Source organism: Ovis canadensis, chromosome 16, assembly GCF_042477335.2.
Source record: "Ovis canadensis isolate MfBH-ARS-UI-01 breed Bighorn chromosome 16, ARS-UI_OviCan_v2, whole genome shotgun sequence".
In the NCBI taxonomy this organism is placed as follows: Eukaryota; Metazoa; Chordata; class Mammalia; order Artiodactyla; family Bovidae; genus Ovis; species Ovis canadensis.
The window spans coordinates 72,630,661-72,642,766 of NC_091260.1; the positions used below are offsets into that span (position 1 = coordinate 72,630,661).

The 12,106-nt window shown below is 39.5% G+C and overlaps 1 protein-coding gene across 1 annotated transcript in view; it reads left to right on the forward strand.

The window, feature by feature from the left end:
* The window catches only part of DNAH5 (dynein axonemal heavy chain 5), a 320,870-nt gene that overhangs the window by 169,314 nt on the left and 139,450 nt on the right, over positions 1-12,106 (forward strand). Inside the window, exons 42-45 of the mRNA XM_069556071.1 lie at positions 4,164-4,310; positions 7,364-7,605; positions 10,056-10,232; positions 10,708-10,909. Of these exons, the coding sequence (XP_069412172.1) occupies positions 4,164-4,310; positions 7,364-7,605; positions 10,056-10,232; positions 10,708-10,909 (768 nt within the window). The remainder of the gene's footprint in view (positions 1-4,163; positions 4,311-7,363; positions 7,606-10,055; positions 10,233-10,707; positions 10,910-12,106) is intronic.

A 12,106-nucleotide genomic window follows, 5' to 3' on the forward strand; every position in this document is an offset into this window, starting at 1 on the left:
GGGTACAGTTACCTGAGCAAAATAAGTGGTGGTGGTGGTTGTGGTTTAGTTGTGTCTGATTCTTGCATTCCCAGAGTGGGTAGCCCACCAGACTCTTCTGTCCATGGGATTTCTCAGACAAGGGTACTGAAGTGGGTTGCCATTTCCTTCTTCAGGGGATCTTCCCGACCCATGGATCGAACCTGGGTCTCCTGCGTTGTGGGAAGATTCTTTACCAACTAAGCCACCCGGGAAGCCCTGGTGTCTTAAAATGAGTACTAAATATTAAATGATATAGATGTATTATGTCAGTCGTGCCCTACTCTTTGCGACTCCATGGACTGTAGCTTACAAGACTCCTCTGTCCATGGAATTTCCCAGGCAAGAGTACTGGAGTGGGTTGTCATTTCCTTCTCCATGTATAATATGTCTAAACTATGTACTCAGTATGACATCACTGGCTTTGGAGAAGGTCTTTGCAAAAATGAATAAATTATTAGACTACTTGCTGTTTATTGACTTGTTCTTGGTTTTAGTTTGCAATACTTTGATGCAGTCTCAAAAACCCAATGATCTCAGTTTGTTTCCAAGGCAAGGCATTCAACAACACAGTAATCCAAGTCTATGCCCCAACCACTAATGTTGATGAAGCCAAAGTTAAATAGTTCTACAAAGACCTACAAGACTTTCTAGAACTAACACCAAGCAGGCATGAGAGAAAAAGAGTTTACAGTGAAGTGAAGTGACACAGATAATTAGAACTCAGCATAGAAGATTGGATGGCGGAAGATTTGGACATTTATGGTGTAAGCAGAGGCAAAGGAGATCAGAAACCTTTCTAAGGAACTCTAGAAAGGCTTACAGAGCAGGTGCTACTTCATCTGAGGTTTGAGGGTTAAATAGCAGATGGATAAAAGGTATTCTTAGCAGAATGAAGGCGCTGAGTAGACTGAAGGGACTGGTGAAAGCCTGATATACCAGGAAGTGCTCTGGTATGGATAAGATGTAATTTGTGTTGGTGGGGGTAGGTGAGGGGAGACGCGGAGGGGTAACCGATGCTATTCGTGCCCAGGGCCACCTCCCTTTGACCCTCCCCTGCTACAGATACAACCGTTGGACAGTTTCTCCCTCAAACAGCAGTGGTATCTCCGAGTTTGTCAGCCTTATGCCTTTCCAGTTCCTGGGAATTGGCTCAGCCTGGAAGAACAGATTGGGTGGGATGCTATGCTCCTGAGGCAGCCATACCCTCAACCAATATGGCGGAAAGAGTGGAAGGCAAGTGTCCATCTCCTCCTGTCTCCTAGAGGGACACTCCGTCTGTGACCAGCTCACCAACAAGCTCTTTATTGGCTTTCTCTCCTTTTCTGTCTCACTGTCTTTCACCCAAATTCAAACTCCCAGTTCCTCTGTCTTTATCTCAGGCTTTGCTTCCAGAGGAACTCAAATTTGAAGCAAGGTCACAGCATGAGAAGCTTTATAACTTTAGCTGAACTCTTAGATTTTACCCTGTGGGTGATGGGAAGCCGTAGAGCTGAGGTTTGGTGTGATTATCCCTGTGTGCCATGAAGAGCATAGACTGGACAGGAGGGGCCGTCTGGGGATCTCCATAAGGAGGACCTAAGGAGAGGACAGCAAGAAAAGAAGGCTTACTCTGGGGCAGGGTCCATGAAGGTGAAAAGAATTAAGAGGAATCCATTTAACTAACATTTGAAAAGTCAAGCATTTTTTTTTTTCCTTAGAGTGCTCGTATAAAAATATTATGGGATTTTAAATGAAAATGATACAATTCTACCTGCAACCATAATGGAATGATTTGTGATAGTTTCTCTTATATGGGCAACAGACCAAGTCCAGTTTTCATCTATGCTACTGTCAGATATTTGAAGAGTTTGCTGGCCTTTTGTAAAGTGTGATTAGATTTTTTTTAAAAAAAGTATTGCTATTCTTACGGATATCATTTATTGAAAAACCTGCATTGTGCCAAAGTTGAACTTCAGCACTGTAAAATATTGCAAATAATTAACCCTGATTCTTTTTCTGATTTTGGAAAAAGAGAATTATCATTTAATTTTCTAGAAAAGTTTTAATTTAACACCTTTACAGTGTGCGTATCCATGCTTGTGTGCCTGTGTTTGTCGATCTTTCACACAATATGTGACATTTTAGCCTCTATTTTATGATTTTGCATTTTAAATCTTAAAAATTTTTTAATTGAAATATAGTTGATTTACATATTGTATTAGTTTCAGATGTATAGCAAAGTGATTCCACTGTATATTTTCTTTTCTAGATTCTCCTCCATTATAGGTTATTCAGTTCAGTTCAGTCGCTCAGTTGTGTCCGACTCTTTGAGACCCCATGAACCGCAGCACGCCAGGCTCCCTATCCATCACCAACTCCTGGAGTCCACCCAAACCCATGTCCATCGAGTCAGTGATGCCATCCAACCATCTCATCCTCTATCGTCCCCTTCTCCTCCTGCCCTCAATCCCTCTCAGCATCAGGGTCTTATCCAATGATAGCTCTTCTCATCAGGTGGCCAAAGTATTGGAGTTTTCAGCTTCAACATCAGTCCCTCCAATGAACACCCAGGACTGATCTCCTTAAGAATGGACTGGTTGGATCTCCTTGCAGTCCAAGGAACTCTCAAGAGTCTTTTCCAACACCACAGTTCAAAAGCATTAATTCTTTGGTGCTCAGCCTTCTTTATAGTCCAACTCTCACACCATACATGACTAATGGAAAAGCCATAGCTTTGACTAGATGGACCTTTGTTGGCAAAGTCGTGTCTCTGTTTTTTAATATGCTATCTATGTTGGTCATAACTTTCCTTCCAAGGAGCAAGTGTCTTTTAATTTCATGGCTGCAGTCACCATCTGCAGTGATTTTGGAGCCCAGGAAAATAAAGTCAGCCACTGTGTCCACTGTTTCCCCACTTATTTGCCATGAAGTGATAAGGATATTAAATGTATTTCCTTGTTCCATACAGTAGGTCCTTGTTGATTATCTAGTATATAAATGTATAAATATATGTGTATATTTTAATCCTGAACTCTTAATTTATCCCTCCCTGCCTTTCTCCTTTGCTAACCATAAGTTTGTTTTCTATGTCTCTGAGTCTATTTCTGTCTTTTAAATAAGTTCACTTGTACCATTTTTTAAGATTCCATGTACAATATACTATAAATCTTTGTCTTTGATTTTTTTAAACTTACTATCTATAGTCTCATACGTACAGAATTCATCTTACTCGAGAATAGTTTCAGAGTTTGAGAGATTTGCATACCTTTTTTGAAGTTGACCACAGAAAAATAATTCTTGATTTTTGTAACATTAACTTAGCTGATTTTTTCCAAATGAGAAAGACCATATCTCAGCAAATGAAAGCTGTTAATGAGGAGAATCAAGCATCTTCTAAATGAATTTCAGATATAAGATTTAACCTGTGTGCATGCATGCTTAGTCCTTCAATTGTTTCTGACTCTTTGTGACCCCATCAACTGTAGCCCACCATCCTCCTCTGTCCATGGAATTCTTCAGGCAAGAATACTGGAGTGGGTTGCCATTCCCTTATCCAGAGGATCTTCCTGACCCAGGGATTGAACCCAGGTCTCCTGCATTGTAGGCAGATTCTTTAACATCTGAGCCACCAGGGACCTACGATTTAACCTAGTAGACAAGAAACCAAAAGATTTTGAGCTGTGACATTTGAAGCGCTTCTGCTGCTGCTGCTAAGTCGCTTCAGTTGTGTCCGACTCTGTGCGACCCCATAGACGGCAGCCCACCAGGCTCCCCCGTCCCTGAGATTCTCCAGGCAAGAACACTGGAGTGGGTTGCCATTTCCTTCTCCAATGCATGAAAGTGAAAAGTGAAAGTGAAGTCGCTCAGTTGCATCTGACTCTTAGATTACATTAATTCCTCCATCAATTCCAGCATGGTATCATTCCCCCCCACCTTTACAACCTGCAGTTTCCTTTTCCAGATGATAAAAAAAGTGCTTTAGTCAATAACATATAATGAGGATAATTATGATAACAGTAAGATATGTATTTTCAATGTAATTTCTTATTTTTCATGTTTTGAATATCTGCTGACAGATAGTACACTGCAAACTGGTGCAGTGTTGCCTAATGATGGTTCATTCTCCATTTGAGTTGTTTAAAATCTGGATTTACTTGGTATAGATTGTGGAAAACCACACCGGGAAATGAGGATGAATCCTAAAGCAATTACAGCCCCACAGATGTTCGGTCGGCTTGATGTGGCGACGAATGATTGGACCGATGGGATATTTTCTACTCTTTGGAGGAAAACACTGAGGGCTAAGAAAGGTAGGAGATGAATTACAAGTGTAACCTTTTATTTTTAAATTTTTATTGGAGTAAAGCTGGTTTACAATTTTGTGTTAGTTTCAGGTGTACAGCAGAGCAAATCAGTTATACATATACATGTATCAGTTCTTTTTTTAAAATTGTTTTCCATATAGGTCATTACAGAGTATTGAGTAGAGTTCCCTGTGCTAGACACCAGGTTTTTGTTAGTTACCTATTTTATATACAGTAGGGTGCATGTCAATCCCAGTCTCCCAATGCATCCCTCCTCTCCTTACCTCTGATAACCATAAGTTTGTTTTCTACATCCATGACTCTAAAGAGAGTATTAGTTTATAATTTTTTTTTTTGGTAGCACCACACAGCATGCAAGATCTTAGTTCTTCCAACAAGGATTGAACCTATATTCCCTGAGGTGAAAGCATGGAGTTTTAGCCATTGGACCACAATAGTCCCTGAATTACAGCTATAATTTTTGACATGTGCTTCTAAATAAAAGCCTTGGTAGCTATTTAAAATTAGTAGGGGACTTCCTGGTAGTCCAATGGCTAAGAATCCATCTTCCAATGCAGGAAACACAGGTTTGATCCCTAGTTGGGGAACTAAAATCCCGCATAACTGGAGGGAAATTGAGCTTGTGGGCCACAACTAAGCCCTGACACAGCCAAATATATAAATATTAAAAAGAAATAAAATTAGTAAAACCGTATTTTCTGTATAATATCTTATCCAAGACCAAGAAGTCATAAATCACTATGATATTTGTGAATGTTGAAACACAGAAATGATTGATTAATGTATTTAAAATACCCATCTCCTCCCTTTTTTTTTTTGGTTACAAAGGGAATTATTTTCCTTTTGAAAGAAGGAAAATATTCCTGTGGTATCTTAGAATGAAATAACAAAAGCTTTTAGGAAAATTGATTGTATTAAATCAAGTGATCTCACCATAACTATTTTCACTGAATATTTAAAAAATGGTACTCATCTCAGAATGGCCTATCTTTAGAAAACCGATTCTCCTATAAAATCACAGGTGGAAATGGGCTTCTTAGGAAAGAAGATTGTATCAAAAAGAAAGTTTTTGATCATACATTATTCTCTTTAGATGAGATGTGTGTTTGGCTTTAGTTTAAACCAATTCCTTAAAGGCCAGTGGTTCACTCTGAATATTCTCTTACTTAGGAACCCTGCAAACTGAGCGCAGTGGTCCCAGAATATAAGTTCAGATGGAGGAGGTGATGATCAGTTCCCCTCTCACTCCTGAATGAGTAGGAGAAAGCACCATGAAAGCAATTGCAGGGACACAGGAGGATACAGGAGGAGGGCGGAGACATTTGGGTTCACTTCACGAGTCCATGCCTTGGGAAACAGTGTTCTGTTGAGAAACAGTTAAGGTGGCACCACAGATCTTCTCTTTGAGGGAATGTGACTGATCAACCCAACACCAATGGTGAAAGAGAAAAGAAAATGCTTCATTTCTAGTGTATTAGAAACTGCTGCTGTTTTATGGGAATTAAATACACTTTTGTTTCTGACTTATTCTAGTAATCCTGTGTCACACAGATCCAGTGAGCAAATGTTACTCAGAGACTAGGAGCTCAGAGGGTTTTTTTTTTTTTTTTAAACTCTTTTAAAAGAGGCAACATACACTTTTACTTTCACAGGGACTCTGGCGATCGGATCACCATTTTCCTTAAACTGTTAGTTGAATAAGCATAATTAGGATTTTCTAAGCATTTCATTTGACTCAGAGTACTGCACAGTTCAGTTCAGTTCAGTCGCTCAGTTACACAGTTATTACAAATAAAAATTAGAACTACAGACTTGGTCATGGTGCTGGTTTGTGAAAGAGAACTAGTGATTAAAAAATTAAGAGCAACTGTGAAACCGAATACCTAAATTTACAAGGGCATTTCTGTTGGGTGTTCTGCTGATGCTGCTGTCTTTACCTCCAAATGTCTCCTGACCTGACATTTGTTAGTCTTTGGGCCCAGTGTCCCTCAGAAAGTGCTCTGTTGGGGACACTCATGACCTCCACCTTGTCACACACAGGCTGTCACTTCCTGGTCTAGCCCTGCCCTCGGCAGTGTCTGGCACAGCTGATCACTCCTTCAGACTCTTCCACCACTTGACATCATGGGCACCTTCTTCTACTTCTGCTTCACTGAGAGGTCAGCCAGAGGGAGGAACCAGCAGAGGAGACCCTGGTTCAGACCCAGAAGTCTGAATGCTCAAGTGCCTCTGTTCTCAGACTTCTTATCTGTACACTTATGATCTGGACAAAACTTACCCAGTCCGTGGCTCTCAATGCCATCTCTAAGCTGATCTCTACATTTTAATCTCTAGTCTTTGAATTCCCAACTCAACTGCTCTCTGGGCTGTCTTGTTGAACATCTCAAACTCAGCCTGTGCAAACCAGAATGGATTCTTGGAGCTCTGCCTGTCTTTCTGATGTCACTCACATCCCTTTCTGCCTTCCCCTCTTCTTTCTAAACAGGTTTGACTTCCTGCTGTTCCTGGAGCATGATCCCCTTAGCTTGTACCCACTTCAGGACCTTTGCAACTACTATTGCCACTGCCTGAAAAATCCTAGTCCTACAGCTCTTCATCACGTCATTCTGCTCCAGAAATATTTCATGGACCACCTTATCTGAAACACCCCACCCTCTTATCCTGCTGAATTTTTTTTTTACATATTTCTTTGCATATTGCTTTGTCATCTCTACCTCTTAGAAAGCAACCTCTGTGATGGGCAGGATGTTGTCTTTTTTATCACCCTATCCCAGGATCAATGCTGATACAGGGAAGGTTGCTCAATGAATATCTTCTCAGGGAACAAATGACTTTTTGTTTTGATTGTGTGCTTTAAACAACTGCTACATAAAGAACTGGGAAACCCCTATGCAAAGAAATAAGATAATCGTTTAGGTCAAAGCTTTATTTAAAAATTAATGAAAATTACATTGTTATATTTCTTCAAGCATAGTTATGTACATATGCATATATGTGTCTGTATGCTCTTCCCCACTACCCTTGGTGGGATGTTTTAGGGGAGCATATCTGGATAGTTCTTGATGGTCCAGTAGACGCCATCTGGATTGAAAATCTGAATTCCGTTTTGGATGATAACAAAACACTAACCCTTGCCAATGGCGATCGGATTCCCATGGCTCCAAACTGCAAGATTGTTTTTGAACCTCATAATATTGACAACGCTTCGCCTGCTACTGTCTCAAGAAATGGGATGGTTTTCATGAGTTCTTCTGTCCTTGATTGGAGCCCTATTCTTGAGGTATGATTGGAATCTTTTTTGGTATAATTAAAGAGGGAAATAGGTCCTTGAGCATTCCTTTAGAGTGTGCACTGATCTTCCTGCAGACTTCCGGTGTAATTGCATTTTAATGCTGATGTTTATGAGAGACCCTTTAATGCTCTTGTGACCATCAGCCCTGGTTGTCCCTTAAAGATTTCCTCAGTGCTCAGGGTTCTTCAGCTCAGGTTGAGGAATCATTGCAAGGCCTAGGTGAATCAATAATCCTGCTGCTGCTGCTGCTAAGTCACTTCAATCGTGTCCGACTCTGCGACCCCATAGATGGCAGCTCACCAGGCTCCCCCGTCCCTGGGATTCTCCAGGCAAGAACACTGTAAATGAATAAGGAAAATTTAAGCAACCATCTTAGAATATTAACTTGAAGGAGACAATTTATTAAAATTGCATATAAAGAATTTTTATGAGACTCAATAGTAATAATGTAGTTTTAAGTTTGCACCTGGAAATAATATTTCAGATAATCTCTGTTTAATTCTTGATAAGGTGTATTATTTTATTACTACCAGTATATGTTAGGGTATATTGATTATGGTAAGATTATAATTGAATGCCTTGCATACTTATATATTTTACTAAATAAATGCCATAACATAAGGCAGAATGATTATTAGATGAGCCATCAGTACAATCTTTTTTGACACTGTCGGTCAAATTATTATTTTCATTTGAATAAGTTTTTTGGAGATAATTTTGATTAAAAACTTGTAAATACATATTTTAAATTAGGGAATTATAAAGAAAAGTGATTCTGATGTACAGTTGGATATGTCACTGTTGGATATGTGAAAATTTCAGATTTCACAATTAAATTATCCATCCTTCAAGGAAAATTTAGAACAAGAATTCTCAACTCTGGCTTTGCAAGAATAATCACCAATGGCATTTCTTTAAAATACAGATAACTGTGTCACACCTCAGTCTATCAAATTAGAATCTTTGGGGAGAGAGTTGTTCTAAATGTTTTTAAAAAAATACCACAGTTGGCAAAACCAATACAGTATTGTAAAGTAAAATAAAGTAAAAATAAAAAATTAAAAAAATAATAAAAAAATAAAAATAAAAATAAGAAAACAAACAAACAAACAAAAAAAGTACCACAGTGGATTCAGGCTTGGTGACCAGGGATACAGCAAACTCCAAGTAAAAATGAATTTGTGATTTTCTCCCCAAAACTTCAGATTTACAAAGGCTTTTAGAAAATATTTTTACACTATTAGCTAATGAATATTTACAGTTTGCTATTTATGAAATGAGTTTCTATTATATTCTGTCCATGTTGAAGGTGAATAAGACCTCTATATTAATGCTAATTTGCTTACAAATGGATAGCAAGAAGCAGGACTCATAACTCTCTGACTGGAAATGTTTAGAAGAGGCCAGGGCAGCTCTGAGAGGGTCACTAGAGGGCTGACAGTGGAGAAGTTGTGATCGTGAGACTCCATGAACCTCTGTGAGTCACGCTGATTACTCGGCCCTGCGTATGATATTTTCTGCCTCCATCAACTTGAAGTGCTATGTTTGGTTTTTGTCATTGTGCAGTCATGTTGACTTCATGAAATTATGGATAACCGAGAATCGCCGTTTTATTGCTTCTGTTCAGAGTCTCTAAGAATGACCTGATTTCTTGATGCCAAGGGAAATCTCCTCATCTGAAGAAAATCTTGTTGTGTGTTATATGATATTTTGTTATGAATCACATGCAATTTCCTAATACTGCTTTTCCCAAATGACCAAATTCTCCATTTTCCTAAGTATTCTTTGATATTTTTTCTATAGTGGTTATTAATTAGATTAGAAGAAGTAAAACTGTGATATATCTGTCTCCCATTTTGAATAATCTGAGAATGCATTTCCTTTGTTTATCTTTTATTCTTCTTTTTTTTCCTAAATTATTTCCATGTATATGTCTCCTCATTTTCTCTGAGCATATTTTAACCAAGAGCCTAAGACTTTTCCCTTTATCTTGACTTCAAGACCTGAGCTTAGGTGTAGTGTAGCTGAACTTACAGATGCTAGAATCAGACTTTGGGACCATTTTTTTCTAAATGACTTGGACGTCCCAGGTGGCTCATTGGTAAAGAATCCACCTGCAATGCAGCGGGTTTGATCCCTGGGTTGGGGGTAGCCTTGACACCTCCAAGCTATGGGATCCTGGGCACGTTACTTAAACTCCTTGGGCCTTAGTTTCCTCATCTGTAGAAGGATAATAACCATTCCTATCTCATAGAATTTTTTTTGACATTAAATGAGGTCACACATGAAAGAATTTATATCAAGGCCTGGTACAAGTGCAATATAATCATTAGGTATTACTATTGTTAATTGATATTAAAAAACTTTTGCACCTCAACTGGATCATTTTTCTGGTGTGCCAATAAATTTAATGAATGCATTCATCTGAACACTAACAGGGTTTTCTTAAAAAACGTTCACCTCAAGAAGCTGAAATTCTTCGTCAGCTGTACACCAAGTCATTTCCAGAACTGTATCGCTTCAGTATTCAGAACTTAGAGCATCAGATGGAGATGCTGGAGGCCTTTGTGGTCCTGCAAAGCATCAACATGCTCCAGGGCCTCATCCCTCCCAAGGTAAATCCCTCAATTTTCTAGAAATTTCTCCCTTGTTAGCTGAGCCACACTTTGCAGAGTGCAAGAATTGAAATTCATTCTTAGAACCATAGGGGGAGGGGAAAGTTTCAATCATGCACTTCACATATTAATGCTTTGTGTGTGTGTGTGTTCATTTCTATTTTTTTTTAAACAAAGCAAGCCACGGTTTGTATTGATCACTTGGTGGTAGGTTCACAGTCATCTAAAAGGATTCTAAATTTATTTCAGAAACTTGCTTGATATTCTGAGACATCAGTTCTGAATTTGTTCTCCAGTTTTTTTTTTTCCTCCAGTTTTATTTATCTTTTCCTCGTTTTTTTGGGGGGAGGGCGGGGAGGGCTGGGAGAAAGCTGTTATCCCTTTTAGATCTTTACTTAGATTTTCATTAAGATATCAAAGCCAAGTCTTGGTTTGAGAATGAAGTAATTAAAAGGAAAGTTTCTTGCGTGCACAGGAGCAAGGCGGGGAGGTCACGGCGGAGCACCTGGGAAGACTGTATGTCTTCTCGCTGATGTGGAGCGTAGGGGCGGTGCTGGAACCAGATGGCCGGCGCCGGGTGGAGCAGTGGCTGCGCTCTCGGGAGATGCTGGCCCTGGACCTGCCACCCCTCGCGGGGCCTGACGACTCCATGTTTGACTATTACGTTGGGTCCGATGGTGAGTCCTGGGCTTCTATCCATCCATCACATGTGGGACCTTTTTTTTTTTTTTCCCAAATCTAATATTTACCTTCTAGCTCTCCACCTGCTGCTGCTGCTGCTATGTCGCTTCAGTCGTGTCCGACTCTGTGCGACCCCATAGGCAGCAGCCCACCAGGCTCCCCCGTCCCTGGGATTCTCCAGGCAAGAACACTGGAGTGGGTTGCCATTTCCTTCTCCAATGCATGAAAGGAAAAGTGAAAGTGAAGTCGTTCAGTCGCATCCGACTCTTAGTGACCCCGTGGACTGCAGCCTACCAGGCTCCTCCGTCCATGGGATTTTCCAGGCAAGAGTACTGGAGTGGGGTGCCATTGCCTTCTCCAGCTCTCTACTTACCTATCTATTTATTGGTCTATATTTCCAAATGGTAATCAAAACTACTGTAAAATTGAAATGGAAATGTTCGTGTGTGTTTGAAAGAGAGCCCATGATTTCTTTTTCATATATTTATTTCAGTTGGGTTCCAAATGCACATTTTTTTTTTGTTTCTAAATATATTGTGTGCTGAACTTTTAATGAGTTAAAAACAAATTTAAAAAATCCCCAAATCAGATGCATTTCAGCTATTCATTTGATATAATCAGCAACTTTTGTAAAAATTACAAAGTGTGAAGTATATTTTTACCAAATAGGTGTGAATATTCATAAATATATATTGTTTATTTATGTGCCTACATATTTATAAAGTACTTATATACACATATATGTACTACATTTATATGCAATATTTGTATATGGCATCCTAGAATGTTTCATTTTTGGTTTTACAATTAGAAAAGTATGTAATGAAAAATGATTTTAGGTACATATTGCTATCACTGTCCTGATATTTACACACACTTTATGTTATTAAAAACCTCTTGAGCATCTGTTGGATAGCAAAGAGGGATGTCAAACCAGTCAATCCTAAAGGAAATCAGTCATGAATATTCATTGGAAGAACTGATGCTGAAGCTCCAATACTTTGGCCACCTGATGCGAAGAGCTGACTCATTGGAAAAGACCCCGATGTTGGGAAAGATTGAAGGCAGGAGGAGAAGGGGACGACAGAGGATGAGTTTGGGCAAGCTCGGGGAGATGGTGATGGACAGGGAAGCCTGGCATGCTGCAGTCCACGGGGTTGAAGAGTCAGACACGACTTACTGACTGAACAACA